This window comes from Filobasidium floriforme (assembly GCF_021052385.1).
Source record: "Filobasidium floriforme strain CBS 6241 chromosome Unknown HD553scaffold_4, whole genome shotgun sequence".
Taxonomy (NCBI): Eukaryota; Fungi; Basidiomycota; class Tremellomycetes; order Filobasidiales; family Filobasidiaceae; genus Filobasidium; species Filobasidium floriforme.
In genome coordinates, this window is record NW_025763625.1 from 283,519 (window position 1) to 297,360 (window position 13,842).

The window sequence follows — 13,842 nt, forward strand, 5'->3', positions numbered from 1 at the left end:
TCGAGTCAGAAAGAGCGTGGTCGAAAGCGAGCGTAGATTATAGGTATCCGATTATGTCTGTGTCTGCGGGAAGTGCAGTGAGCAGAACAATCCCTACAAAGGATCGGGACAACAACGGCTTCGAACGTCAACCCTGAATTTGCCATCCTGAAAGCCTACGAGATCGATCTACGCGGTCCTGTTTCAATGCCCATTTGGAGAAAACTCCCCTTCTCAAGCAAGTTGCACTTTCTGGTGGCCCAGAACACTTTCGTCTCTCGCTGTCAATACATCCCAAACATCTAGGGGTCTTTGCTCCAGCCTCCTGTTTCAGATCTTCCCATAGTTTCGGATCCATCGTTGACGAGGTGTTCGTCTTCACGCGGACCTCGCTTCATAGGATCACTCGAAGGCAAAACCTGCAACCACCCTCATCACTGGAATCCTGATCGTTCGATGGGAAAACATGTTATCGGGCAACATCGATTCAATATTTCTCGCATCGATATCGATGAAGTAGACTTCTCTCTCAACACCACCACTCGTAGTGCAGGTCAGTGATTTGAGCTGCTTCATGCAGCTAATAAGTAAAAAAACAGGATACTCTAGCCAATCTACCAAGAATGGCCTATGCCACAGGTCAGTTGTGAATAGAACAACTACACTTGAACTGGTCAAGGGATTCAATAATGATGCTCCCGCCAAGAGTTACTGGATTAAACAGATGAAGATGGAGATCAAGGGGGACGCTCGAAGGCTTTTGTTGCCATCAATCATCCCTGCCGGAAAGCATCATCCTATTCGGATACTGTGTCATACTTGAACTTGTTTAGGGGGATATCGAAAAGTGAATTTCTAGGTCCTCTCCGTCTCACAAATAGGAGCAGTCCTAACGCCAGAGAAGCGATCAAGGCCGTTGGAGACTCCGCGGATGGCTCGTCTTCGTGTTCGGCTTCCACAATGAAACGATGTAAAGACACATCAATCAAGAATCACTTCGCCACTTCCAAGTTCGCCTAGATCGGCTTCCACATATGTGTTGTATGCCCCACACAAGAGGGCGTCCTGACAACCCGCTGTAGCGGGGAGAACAAGACGGCGCTCACAGAGGCAGGCGTCAGGCTAGCTCTGGACGAATCTTGAGTTTGCCACTGATCCGCCCTCGTGTTGACCTCTTCCATGGCTGGATGCGCTTCTTCCATAACCTTAGGAAGAACATGGATGAGTTGCCACTGACAGCTGAAGATAATAGGTGACATAAAAAGGGTTTGCAAAGACAGATAGGTGGACAAGAACGGAGTTGCAAGGCAAGCGAATGTGGTCACGACCTCGGCACCCAGATCCCAGCTGTTCAAACTGCTTGTTGCAAAAACGACCTTCACTCAGCAACAATCTGCAGGTACTCTTCGATACCTGATCTCTAGCACTGTGTGATATGGAACCGTAGACCTGAAAGGGGGGAACGGACGAGCTAGTCAATGTATTCCGTCGACCTAGTGAATGTCGTCTTTGTACGATTTCGAACACAAATGGGTATAGGTGTATATGCTACAAGTCGTCCTTCGCCTCAACACCCTTCTTCAGAGCGGTATCGCCATGCATCCCAAACGCCTCGACTAACACTCTCAGCGGCCCGCGCCCCAATTGCTGCAGGCAACGACTCAACGACCGACTACACGTTAGACGTAGTTTCGAAATGTAGCTTCGGATCTGATCGGCGACGCTGGTGCTGGATTTTGTTCTTATTCGTTTCGCCGGGGTCTTCCCTTTGCGTCTGAGAGGTTTCAGCGGACGAGCGGGTTTCTTGACCTGTATTCCGAAGGATATCCTCATGAGCTTCAGCTTGAGCGCTCTCGACGGCCGGAAAGAGATGCGGTACGTACCTCCTCGGCCACGACGCCCTCCAGCTCTGCCAATCTCGCCTGTTCGACCCTTTGCGTCTCGGCATACATCTTTCTGAAGGTCTCGACGGCGTATAGACTCTCGCTCAATCGGTGCATCGTATTGATCAATGCCACGATCTCGGACCGCTGAAGCAGGTTTGGGTTTCGCTTGGGACTGAAGACATCCGGAATTCGGGTCAGCATTCCAGCTCAAGCTGGAACCTTGCGTGATGGCGAGCAGACTCACTCGAAAGCCTTGTCGTCGAGCTCAAACAAGATCTTCAACGCCGTACCGATACCCGATATCTGTAATTTCCCCCACAACCTGCACTTGTCACAGCCGGTGCAGTCCAGAATCCTAGAGACGTTCCTGAAATTGTGCTTGAATTGGTCTCGTAACTCCTATCGTTTGGGCCAGACGAAATAGGGCAAGCGGTTGAGCAATCCGTTTCGCGAAGTAGGATCGTTCCGCACGTCGATCCGAATCGACTTACCAACGCGTCGTCCCCATTGAAGAGCGCCTTCTCGTCAAAAGCGCTCGCTCCGCTATCCCGAGCCATATCCAAGACGGCCCGAAGCTGCTCCCTAACTTTCTTATCCGCCTCGATCCCTACCGCGTCGTTCTTGGATTGCGCCGTCTCGATATCATAAGCTTCGAGGTACGGTGCCGCTCGAGCGATGGCACGCAAGAGGAGGACGGTATCAAAGTACACGTTGGCTAGTCGTTCGGGGTTGGTAGCTATCCGGTTGACGAAGCATTGAAGATTGGGTGCCCATTCTCCGGTGTTTTGGTCGAGGTAGTCGGCACAGATGTGTATGCTGATACTAGCGTGAAGACCTGTAGGAGTGATCTCAGCAAACGTCCAGGTTGTAGGTCTGGCTCGAACAGTTGCGTACCGGAGATGATCCGATAGTAGATCCGTTTTTCCAGACACTCCTCCTCCTTTTTCGCTACCAAGCTATTCTTGACCCCATTCCCAAACCCACCCTGTAAGCCCGCACCCTTGCCGCTCCCCGCCCAAGCTTTTCTTTCTTCCGCAGGGGCCAACCCTCCGACGACCCCTTCTGACAGGCCAAAACAGTTCTCCTCGTAGATCGCTCCCCAGACCCTATGAGCGCTTTCTCCGGCGTACCCGGTGAACCTCTCGGGGTTGAGAACGAGGTCGATATATTGAGCGTCCGAGGAGGGGGATTCGCTGTCGATGTAGCAGAATGATTGCGAGTTGATATCGCAACCTGGGGGAAGGTTTGGGTCGTCAGAGACCTTGAGCTGGGAGAGGGCTTTGGTGCGCCATTTTTCGGGGATGTGAGACTACAGAACGGTGTACCGAGGGGTATCAATGGCTTGTGTCAGGTTTCTCACCAGGGCGATATATGACGACGGATAGCTTGACTCACCTCGTCTGCCGTCTCCACACCACAATCCCGGTTCATACAGAACCCATTCTCATACCAAAACGGACATTCCCTGAACAAGTCGACCTGCGAAGATGAACGTCGGACGCTTAACACGCGAATTTCCTTACCGGATCTCAACGATAAAGCTGATGCGGGCTCACCTTCCAATACCGGAAAAAGTTGCTCTCCACGATTCCGTGCAGTTCAGGGTATAGCCGCTTGTTCAGCTCTTCTATCGTTTCGTATGCGCATAGGGTGTTTTCTATCGGTCCCGAAGGCTGAATATAAAGGACAACACGATGTATAATACGATATCAGTGGCTGTTCTTCTGCACAGAAGCGATGGGACATGCGAGAGGCTCACGCTACAATAACCCTCGCCTTTACTTTCTAGCACGTTCTTTGCGATCTTACTGTCCGTCGCCGAGCCCTTCAATGATGATAGAGCAGCGGCACTTCCCGCAAACAACAAAGGGAGGGAGGTGATCGAACGGAGGATTGATCTACCAGAGACCATCCTTGTGCGTTGCTCAAGTAGCCGTGTTCGAGTATGGTTTGACCGGGCCCTTTCTTCTTGACGGTGACGACCCTTCTATACGAGACAACCGATAGTACCAGACTATTGTCAATATGCGGAAGGCTTGTCAATCTACTAGGTGTCTATTGTAGAGGCTGTGAGTGACATGGCCAAGCACATATAATTGCATAAGCAAGCAAAGCCAGCCTGATGATGTGGAACCTGCCGATCTTCGCCGCTGACCGTCCATCTGTCGCGCGCGTAGAAGTCGACGCTTTCAGCGCTTCTAGCAATATTTGTACTACTATGTTTATGAAAAGCAGCATATTCTTACCCTACTTGACGCCTGACAACTTGGTAGCGGAATCTTAGGCAAGGGAAGAAGTAGACTCCGTCCTGAATCGGGTCGTAAAAACACCAGCCAAAAACCGTCCGTTTTCGGGCACAATCAGCCGTTTTCAGCAAACAACAAATGACTACTAGACGTCAAGCCCTCCAACAACAACATCGTCTAGAGCAACTACATCCTTTACCCTTTTACGACACTACCCTTCCATCCATGTACCACCCAGCCAACCCAGCAAACATGTCTGAGAACGCTTGGGCGGAAAGCGGCGGCACCGGTCGCCTCATCTCCCCAATCTCGTCGAATCGGTCTCATCACACCGCGACTCCTACCCACTTAGATCAGCCCGGCCCCAGTCGATACGGCAGCCAGCACTGGGGACAGGATACACAAGTCTTCTCTGACCAGGGTGGTTCCTCGGCTCAGTCGGAACGGGGTCCGCCATTCTATCCGAACATCAACGAACCCATCGCCCCCCTCCGTACAGGCCGTTTCAACCGCCCCCACAACCCCTCCGGCGAGCCTTTTAGGGGATACCCTCCTTCTAGGACCCCATACAACTTGCAGGAGGTAAAGTTAGAGGAGCAGCCGTACCTATCCCCTCGACCGGCTCCAGCACCCCAAATGGCGTACCGGGGTCGTGACTCCAGGACTATACCACCCATGGGCACGTTCGCCTCCGTACCGGGCTACTACAATCAGCCTCCTTTACCGACGCCGCATCGTCAGCAACGGCAGGAAGAAGGTATGGAGGTCGACATCAGCATGATGAAGCTCATCAACGAAATCAAGCGTGGTTTCCCGGGCGAGGCCCCCGTATTTAGCGGACACTCCGGTCAAAACGTCGGCGACTGGTTGGTTACGGTCGAGGACCAGCTGCTGAGGTGGGGCATATCGGATAAGAGGTACAAGCTGGCCTTAGCCACGGGACTTCTCTCCGGAAACGCCATGGCTCAATACAGGTCGTGGGAGGGGGCAGAGAAGTACGAGTGGGAAGCTTTCGTTGGACGAATGAAAGGGTCTTTCAGCCGCCCCGCGGCGTGGTTAGTAGACCGTATGGACCTTTGCAACCTCCGACAGGGCACTGGTTCTGTCCATCAATACCTCGATAGTTTCAATCAGGCGGCCAATCGAATGAGCCTAGGAATTGGGGAAGAGACAAAGACGGTCGCTTTCCTGATGGGCTTACGACAAGCGGTACGGACGGAGGTCATCAGTCGCGCCTCTTTACGAGCCGACAAGCCAACGTACAGTTTCCAGGATGTCGTAGACCTGGCCCTGCAGGTGCAAGCAACGCAGCAGGCACCACAAGGATCGGCATCCACATCGCAGCCGCAATCAAGGGGCCGCGTGAGACAGCCCGTCGGCCTGAACGTCACCGACATGGGTTTCGACGAGGAAACAGCTCATTTCGAGGCGGAGTGGTCGGACGACAACGAAGTCTACGCCATCGATCCCACCAAGCCTTTCCGCAGGCCAAAGAAGATGATCTTGGAGCCTTGCGCGTGCTGCGGCAAAACAGGTCACAAGGAAGAGTCTTGTATCACGGCCATGTCAAGGAGGCTGGCAGAGATGGAGATGCGTATCGAGGCGGGCCAGGGAAAAGCCGGCGGGGCACAGTAAGCGGTGTACCGTGTCCCGACATACAGCCACAACCACCGCCAAAGAAGAGGGTACGTTTCGAGCTGGACGCTGTTCAGCTACGGGAGGCGGAAGGGAGGAGGAGAGCCGTTTGGTCGCCGGAGTGGGCGACAATGCAGGAAGACGCAAAATCCCAGCTGGGTGATACAAGGGATCACGCCGAGAGGTCGTCAGGGCTAGAATTACCTGGCGCTACGGGGGTCGGGGGGTCTAGTGCCTCCCGTCCGGAAGTGGTACGTTTTCCCACGGTTATTCCTGATGAAGGGCCTATCCTCGATACTGCTGACGAAAGAGGTGTCTACGGACCACGTCACAGTGCGAGTATGGGTCGGGAAGCCAAAAACTTGCTGTTGGACCTGCATCAAATCAACAGCCGGCCAAGCATGTTCAGCCAGACGGCGTCAATAGACGGCATCACAGCTAGGGGTCTGGTCGACACGGGGTCGGGCGGCGACTTCATAAGCGAGGCCTGGATTCAACAGCACGGAATCGGGGAAAGACAAACGGAAGCTTTCGTCATAAAGACGGCCACGGGGGACATAGTCCGTCGTGGCACTGAAGCTGAAGTGACTCTAACCCTACCGGAAATCACGGTACCGGTCGTGATGAAGATCATTCCTTTGGGGTCGTACGACTTTATTCTAGGGCGTCCTTTCATCTTCACGCACGTCAAGCAAATGGATATGGAAACACAAACCATCTCGTATCAGACGCACCATACTTCCGTCCATGTTTTGGAATGGGACAACAGCTGCGTCGTCAACGACGTGGAGATGGGAAGAACCTTAGCGGGCGTAGGTGCGGAGGACGTAGTCGGCATCGTCAACGTGTCCGTAACAGGCCACGCCCATGAGCAAGCTATCGAGTTACACGAGGTAGGGGACCCTGGCTACCCAAGCAAGTTCGAGGGGCCCACACCGGGGTCTGCCCAGGCGGAGACCATCGTCAAGCCGGAAAATCTCGCCAGTGGACCGTTCAAGGAGCAGTTAGACCGCGTGCTACTCAAATTTAGCAGCAGGTTCCGGAAAGGTGTTCCGTTACCCGAAGCTGTGGGTAAACAGCTACCTCCGGACAGCAAGGCAGCGTCAGCGTCTCTGGTTCACACGGGGGACGCGCTTCCTCGTCGAGCGGTGCCACGCCCAATGTCGCCGGCCATGCTCGCCGAACTCAAAGCACAACTCGTTCCGCTCCTCAACAAGGGGTTTATTCGACCATCCCGCTCCCCTTGGAGTTCGGGTATTTTATTCGTGAAAAAGAAGGACGGGACCATGCGTATGTGTATCGATTACAGAGCGGTCAATGCCGTAACACAGAAGGACGCACACCCACTTCCTCGCATTACTGAGTGTCTCGATCAGCTCGGTCGAGCTCGGGTATTCAGTAAAGTGGATTTGAGTTCGGGATATCACCAGGTGCCGCTAGTACCTGATCAAATACCCAAAACCGCGTTTGTCTGTCGGTACGGGCAGTACGAGTGGACGGTAATGCCTTTCGGACTTACCAACGCACCAGGGGTCTTCCAGAGACACATGCAGGCGGTGCTGGGCGACGCCATAGATGATTTTGTCGTCGTTTACTTAGACGATATTTTGATCTACTCAGAGTCGGAAGAGGATCACGTCCGCCATGTGGACACGGTGCTGCAGCGCCTGCAGGATCACGGCCTATGGTTGCATCCCAAGAAGAGCTCTTTCGGGGGTGAAGGCATGGAGTTCGTCGGTCACTACGTGTCGTCCAAGGGCGTACATGTGCTCCAGGACAAGGTGGCAGCAGTTCGGGACTGGCCAAGGCCAACAACCGTGCAAGACGTCCGGGCGTTCCTCGGCCTCTCAGGCTACTATAGGCGTTTCATCAGACACTTCGCCAATACTACCGCTGTCCTCTATAATCTTACCAAGGGGACGCGCCGGCAGAAGGAATCGGTAGTCTGGACTCCCGAATGCGAGGCGGCTTTCGTGCGGGTAAAAGGAGAGCTGTGCGAGGCGCCCGTTTTGACGCCGCTGGACCATACCAAACGTCTACGAGTCCGCTGCGACGCGTCAAATGTAGCGATCGGGGGCGAGTTACAGCAAGAGGTCGGGCAGGAATGGCATCCGGTAGCGTTCGAGTCGCGTAAGTTAACGGCCACGGAACTTAACTACCCTACCCCAGAAAAGGAGTTACTCGCGATTATTTACTGCTGGATGAAGTGGGAACACTACCTAAGTGGGGCCGAGGATGTCACAATCCAGACCGACCATCACCCTTTACAGTTCATCCAGGGTAAAAAGAAGCTACCCGCTCGTCTAGAACGCTGGATGGACACCTTGGCGCTCATCACGGCTAAGATCGAATACCAGCCGGGCATTACAATGACGGTGCCGGACCTGCTTTCCCGTAGGCCGGATTATATTCCGCTAAGCCTCATCACGCATGCAGGCCCCGAAGAGCCTATGCATCCGACGGACTGGCCGTTGGCACTAGGAACTGGGGAAGCGAAGAACCGGACTAGGTACCCGCCTGATGTTATCAACAAGGCAAAGGAGCAAAGTCAGTTCTTTCTTACGGGAGGGGACGTCCCGGTATACCTAGACCCAAAGGGAGAGGAGAGGTCGCCATTTATTCCTTTCGTCGAGCGATCAACCATCATGGACACCCTACACAAGGACCACGGGCATCAGTCTGAGAAGGGGATGCTGGGTCTACTGCGAGGGAGGGGTTGGTGGCCTGGCCGGTTACAGGACGTGGAGACATACGTCAGGAGCTGTCCGGAATGTCAAGCGTACGGACGGTCCAAGCCGAACCAGGCCCATGAGCCATCCAAACCCTTGGGAACGCCGGCACGCCCGTTCTCGCGTTGGGGACTAGACTTCGTAGACATGGGCGAGTCGTTCACCGGTCACAAGTGGATTTTAACCATGTTAGATCACGCGACCGGATGGAGCGAAGCGGTACCTCTTAAGAGCGCTCGAAAAGAGAGGGTAGCGGATGCGATCTACGACAACATCGTAACCAACTACGGGGCGCCGGACGAGATATTGACGGACCGAGGAGCAAACTTCTTATCAGAGTACGTAACCGCGTTCATCAAATTAATGAATATCAAGGGATTACGTACCGCAGCCTATCATCCGCGTACCAACGGGAGGACCGAGCGTTTCAATGGCATCTTAGAGAGTTTCATCTTCCGCATGAACAAGGGAGATAAAAAGGACTGGCCGCGTTACGTACGCCCGGCGCTGTTCGCTGCCCGTACTAGGGTGGTCTCGACAACGGGCTGGAGTCCGTTCGAGTTGGTATACGGGTTCAAGCCAAAGTTACCGTCGGATCAGCCCGAGCTCTTCGCCCCGTACCTCCATCCTCCCAGCCCGTCGCAGCAGGCAGGCCGTCTCGCTAAAGCTAAACAGAGCAGAGAGCTGGCGGCGGAGGCGTCTCGAGTTCAAGGACTCCAAGATGCGGCAAGAAAGGACGCGGGAACGACGGTACACGTTTTCAACCCGGGCGACCTCGTTTGGGTGCGAAACGAACAGAAGTACAAGGGAGATCCAAACTGGTACGGCATGTACCGGGTAATCAAACGTTTGGACCTCGGAGCATACATCATAGCTGAGCCGTCCGGCAACGAACTGGCTGTGCCGGTCAGCGCAGACAGACTCAAGCCGGCAACAAGTCGCACAGGCGTGGCAATTCCGACGGCCTACCCGAAGTCGTCGAAGCAAACAACTTCCCAAAAAAGGGGACAACAGCAATCGAACATCGTCCTTCGTTTCAAACGGCCGTCTTAGCACCTCGCAGTTAGAACCGTCGCGTAAACTTAGGGTGGTGGGTGGTTGTCGCGCGCGTAGAAGTCGACGCTTTCAGCGCTTCTAGCAATATTTGTACTACTATGTTTATGAAAAGCAGCATATTCTTACCCTACTTGACGCCTGACACATCGTCGTGGTTCGTCGTCGTCATGACCAAGCACTCGGGTCACGTGACCACTCGGACACAAAGTAAACATGTTCTAGGTTGCACGAGCGCACCGTCGGGCTGAAACGATTGTGCTGAATTCGCACAGCAATTCAGCAATGAAGCCACAGAGTCTTCAACTGTTGAATGGGGCATGATCATCCGAGATTATCAAGATGCGGCGTGATCACGTTTGCGCTGTCATCTATGGTGATGTCTCCGACGAGGTGCGCGCGGGCAAATATCTAAAATAGAGCCCATGCCAATTTATCGTAATGAGTTACGACGAAGATGATACAGTACTTCTACCTGAAGCTATACTCCCGGTCGGTTCTTCCATCTCGTCCGCTTGGCCCGAGCTAGCGTTCGTATGATGTTGTACCTGTGGCGTCTGATACAATGCTACATCCCGGACCTTTGATACACTTAAATCCCGTCGTTTCGAGCTGTTCATCGGTTCAGAAGTTCTATCCGTATGGCAAGACTTTCAACTACCGTCCTCGACGGCGCAAAATCATAGTTCCACTCACCTCTCAACACCTTGACGGCCAGACTAGGTTCCACCTCTCCAACGTCGAGATTCCCACCATCGACCGATCTAGAACTCGTCCTCGATAACGCTGACCCCGAACCATACCCCGAGCCACCTCCTCCCATCACGCTGATCACCGAATCCTGCTTCTCGCGCCTCGTTCTCAGGTCCTCCCTAGATTGACGAGAGAGCGTGAAGTTGGCATGGGTATCGAGAATGTCGTGGTCGGTCCCGCCTTCCCCAGCGGGCTTGAAGACAGCGAAGTAGCAGGTATCGCAAGCTTGACGGGTTTTGCCGGTGGCTTCTCCGCTAATCGTAAAGGTCTGCGCGGGGTGAAGAGGACAAGAGGCCAGGTGTCAATAGCTAATCTACCTGAAGCCGATCGTCATCGAGCACGAAAACTCACTCGGGTCAGACATTCCGAGCAAAACAGCTTGCCACAAGCGAGTAAACACGGATGAGGCGTCTTGAGGAGGGTAAAAGCGGACCGACACTTGGTACAGGTCGTCGCTGCCGACCTATTAGCGACGAGAGGAGAGTTGAACCCGTCCGCCTCGACCGCCAGCACCAATCCTTCTTCCAAAATACCCTGCGGATCGTGTGCGTTGGAAAACGCTGAAGAGGACGATCGGCGAGAGACGGCGTGTAGTGATTTTCGCTTGGATTGACGGATGGTAGCGGTCTGTTGCAAGGTTTGAAGGTCGGCTAGACGGCCGTATTTGGCATCGTTCAGAGACATGAGCCACGATTCCTTTTCCGCGCGATTTTCTGTAAAGGTTGTTAGCTTCACGCTGTCAACAAGCGAGTCTCAGGTTTCTTACACCTTGTACTCACCGGCCGACAGTTCCATACTGGCCAGCGGAGACGTAATCTGAAACGTCTTCTCGCGCTTTTCCGTGCTGCGGTCGGTCTCCAGGCCGAATACAGTCATATCCTCGACGTCGATACAGTCGGTACATTCGAAAGAATTCTCAATAATGCTGGTAGGTCTTGAGGTCGTTCCGGAACGTCCGGTACTCTCGCTGGTATGGTTGTTGCTGTTGTTGTGATGTGAGATAATGCTTGCCATGCTCGAAGCGAAGGCGGCCAACGACCCCTCGGCAGTGTAGATCCAGTTGGAAAGCATACCGATGGTCATTGATGTCCCTCCGGTGGCTTTGGCGCAGACGAGTATATCGTTGAACAAGAACAACCAGAGTTCCGATGGACCTAGGCTTGTCTGCTTGAGTAAACCTATCGCGTGTTTACCGTTGAGCTCAAGCCTCCGCTAGCATGAACCAAACCTTCAGACTCACCTTTCTTGACAAGCCTTCTAGCGGGAGCTACCAGCGGCTTCGAGAGTCCCGAAAACGCCCTTTGCAAGTTGACCAATGTTAACATGGCCGTCTGTTCCTTCAACCTTGTATTGATGTTATCCGCCACCTTTTCCGCCATCGCATGAGCCCTGATCAGTCCTTGCTTCTCTTGAGGGTCGTCGGTGACCTTGATGAGATTTTCAATCAGAATCGTCCATCTTGGGATTCTCTGTACGACGGTCAACAGCCAGTGAGACAGGCCAAGGCGTTTGCAGCGCGGGTCCTGCTCCTGCGCGTGCAAGAACGACTTGAAACGGGGGTTCTGAACGCAGAGATCGTTGAGCGTCGAAGGGATCGAGGGAAAGGCCGTGATGTATGGATAGTAGAGAGATAAGTAAGGAAGGTGGGAGAGCAAGACGTTGGAGATCTTGGGAGCGAGCGAGAGTTCGGGTTGAAACAACGCCGGCGCGGAGGAGCTTCTGGTCAACGTTTGTCCGGTTCGTCCGATTCGTCCGCGAGGAAGGTGTCCTTGAAGTTGTCCCACCCGGGTCCTCAACCTGGATCCTTCATCTAAGCTGGTCTCATGGTCTATCACAGATCCGTCCTCGATGTTCTGTTTGTCCCCGATGCTTTTTTTGAGCGCGCTGATCGTTTGAGCACTCAAAGCTTCAATCTCCCGAATGTTGCCGAACAATTGCTTGATGTATCTCAAAGCAACGAACTCTGTTCCGTCTTCCACTTCTTTCGTAAGAGGGTCCAAGAATACCTGTCACACCGATTCCCGAGGGTCAGCCCTGTAACCCTGTCCTAGCCTTAACAAACCCTCGCCAACAACGTCTTCGAACTCACCTCGATTACAACTCTCAGCCCATCCCGAAACCTTTCCTCGCTCTCCAAGACCTCCATGACCGTCCTCGTCGCTTTGATAGCTCTCAAACCTCTTCTCAATCCTTCTTCAGGGTCCAGCTCGGTTCCCTCCCCGCGGCTTCCTCGAGACCGCCTCTTGACCGGAGAAGCAAGAGGACTCGAAGGTTGAGTGAACGAGTTGGTGTATCCAGGGGAAGATTCGGAAGGTTGGGGAGATCCGGGAAGGTCCGAGGTGGTTATCTTTAGTCCTAAGCCTGCACCGACTAACGAACCCGGGCGGTTGAGTGCAGAGAGCGGAGGCCCGGAACCGGTACGTCGATGTCGCGGTCGAGGTCGATCGGTTGGGACACCTCTTTCATCAGCGGAACGAAGGATCGAGATGGACGATCCACCTGAGCCTGAGGATGAACCGGGATCGAATTGAGTTCCTGTCCCGGTAACCCCTGCCCCATTCGCAGAGCCAGCTGCACTGTCGCTCCCAACCCTGAGAGCCCCTAGAGAATGCGCACTGTTCACCCTGAATCTTGGATATAGTCTTGACGGTCTTCGTGGGCTTTCTGGGGGCTGTCGAAGAGCCGGGCCGGGGTAAGTGGTTTCTTTAGGAATCGGATCAAAAAAAGACTGAGGGGATGACAAGGATGAAGAGGACGGGATGGAGGTAGTTGCCGTCGCTGATATCCGAGCTGATGGAAACGGCAAGCTCTCTCGTAGAGCCGCTACCTCATTCGAAGTCCTAGTCGACTCTCCTGGCCCACCTCCTCTACCTCGCTCTTGTAGATGTAGCTTGTCCCGATCGATCTCTCCACTCAAGCCTGGTCGCGTCTCGTCATCGATCACACATCCCGATTCGAGCCTTACGGTCTCTTCCTCCGGCAACGTATCAATGGAACGTTCCGTATAGACCGACGACCTGTCCGGAATCTGACCTTGATCGGCATGATGTGAGGGAAAAGTCCGGGTACGTTCACGCCGCCGACTTGTAGGTGAGGACGCTGTTGGTATCATGGTTGTGTTTCCAAGCTGGGTCGAGCTGTTCATGCGTGGCGGCGTGGTGGTACGGTCCTCGGATTTCGCCGTAGATCTGCGAGCGGTGTGATCGCTCGATGCGAGCGATTTATTCCCTCTTGTTCTTTTCGCTACGGGTCAATAGGACGTAACCAGCCGGGATATACTTTTCAAGCCTGAGGTCCATCGAAGGTTCCGAGCCATACGTTTGTCGAGATGCCCCGATACTGGACGACCAGTGCATGAGCGTACGCTGATCCATCTACTCTCGTACTGTCGCGATAGGCAGATGTGAACGTATGTAGCGACGGTGTACGGTGGACGGTACCGCAAGAGCTGACCGAGTTATAAGGAAAAGTTGATGATCAATCGAGATTGATCTGATCAAGACCGATCTCGTGATCACAAACCCACATCAAGGGGTAAAGGATTGATGCCATCACTCGCGT

The 13,842-nt window shown here is 53.9% G+C and overlaps 2 protein-coding genes across 2 annotated transcripts; both read right to left on the reverse strand.

Moving 5' to 3' along the window:
• Window positions 1–1,463: 1,463 nt before the first annotated feature.
• On the reverse strand, window positions 1,464–4,176 carry HD553DRAFT_306144 (uncharacterized protein). The gene is made up of 8 exons (XM_046179237.1): window positions 3,625–4,176; window positions 3,422–3,538; window positions 3,261–3,344; window positions 2,760–3,174; window positions 2,357–2,700; window positions 2,110–2,264; window positions 1,863–2,037; window positions 1,464–1,788 (listed from the first exon to the last, which is right to left on the reverse strand). Exons 1-8 carry the CDS (start codon window positions 3,775–3,777, stop codon window positions 1,528–1,530), a joined length of 1,704 nt encoding a protein of 567 aa, XP_046038743.1. The 5' UTR covers window positions 3,778–4,176; the 3' UTR covers window positions 1,464–1,527.
• Window positions 4,177–9,718: 5,542 nt separating this feature from the next.
• Window positions 9,719–13,393, reverse strand: HD553DRAFT_366300 (uncharacterized protein; the record flags this gene model as incomplete). Its single annotated transcript, XM_046184099.1, has 6 exons — window positions 9,719–10,161; window positions 10,225–10,549; window positions 10,633–10,994; window positions 11,061–11,459; window positions 11,522–12,287; window positions 12,371–13,393. 6 exons carry the CDS (start codon window positions 13,391–13,393, stop codon window positions 10,145–10,147), a joined length of 2,892 nt encoding a protein of 963 aa, XP_046038744.1. The 3' UTR covers window positions 9,719–10,144.
• Window positions 13,394–13,842: the final 449 nt, after the last annotated feature.

Excerpts from the sequence above, each read along its gene's own strand:
- HD553DRAFT_306144 (XM_046179237.1), bottom strand. The coding sequence starts at position 3,777 with ATGGTCTCTGGTAGATCAATCCTCCGTTCGATCACCTCCCTCCCTTTG. Across the intron at positions 3,175-3,260 it reads GTGTGGAGACGGCAGACGAG|TCTCACATCCCCGAAAAATG; the intron begins GTGAGTCAAGCT and ends ACCGTTCTGTAG. Across the intron at positions 2,265-2,356 it reads TCAATGGGGACGACGCGTTG|GAGTTACGAGACCAATTCAA; the intron begins GTAAGTCGATTC and ends CCCAAACGATAG.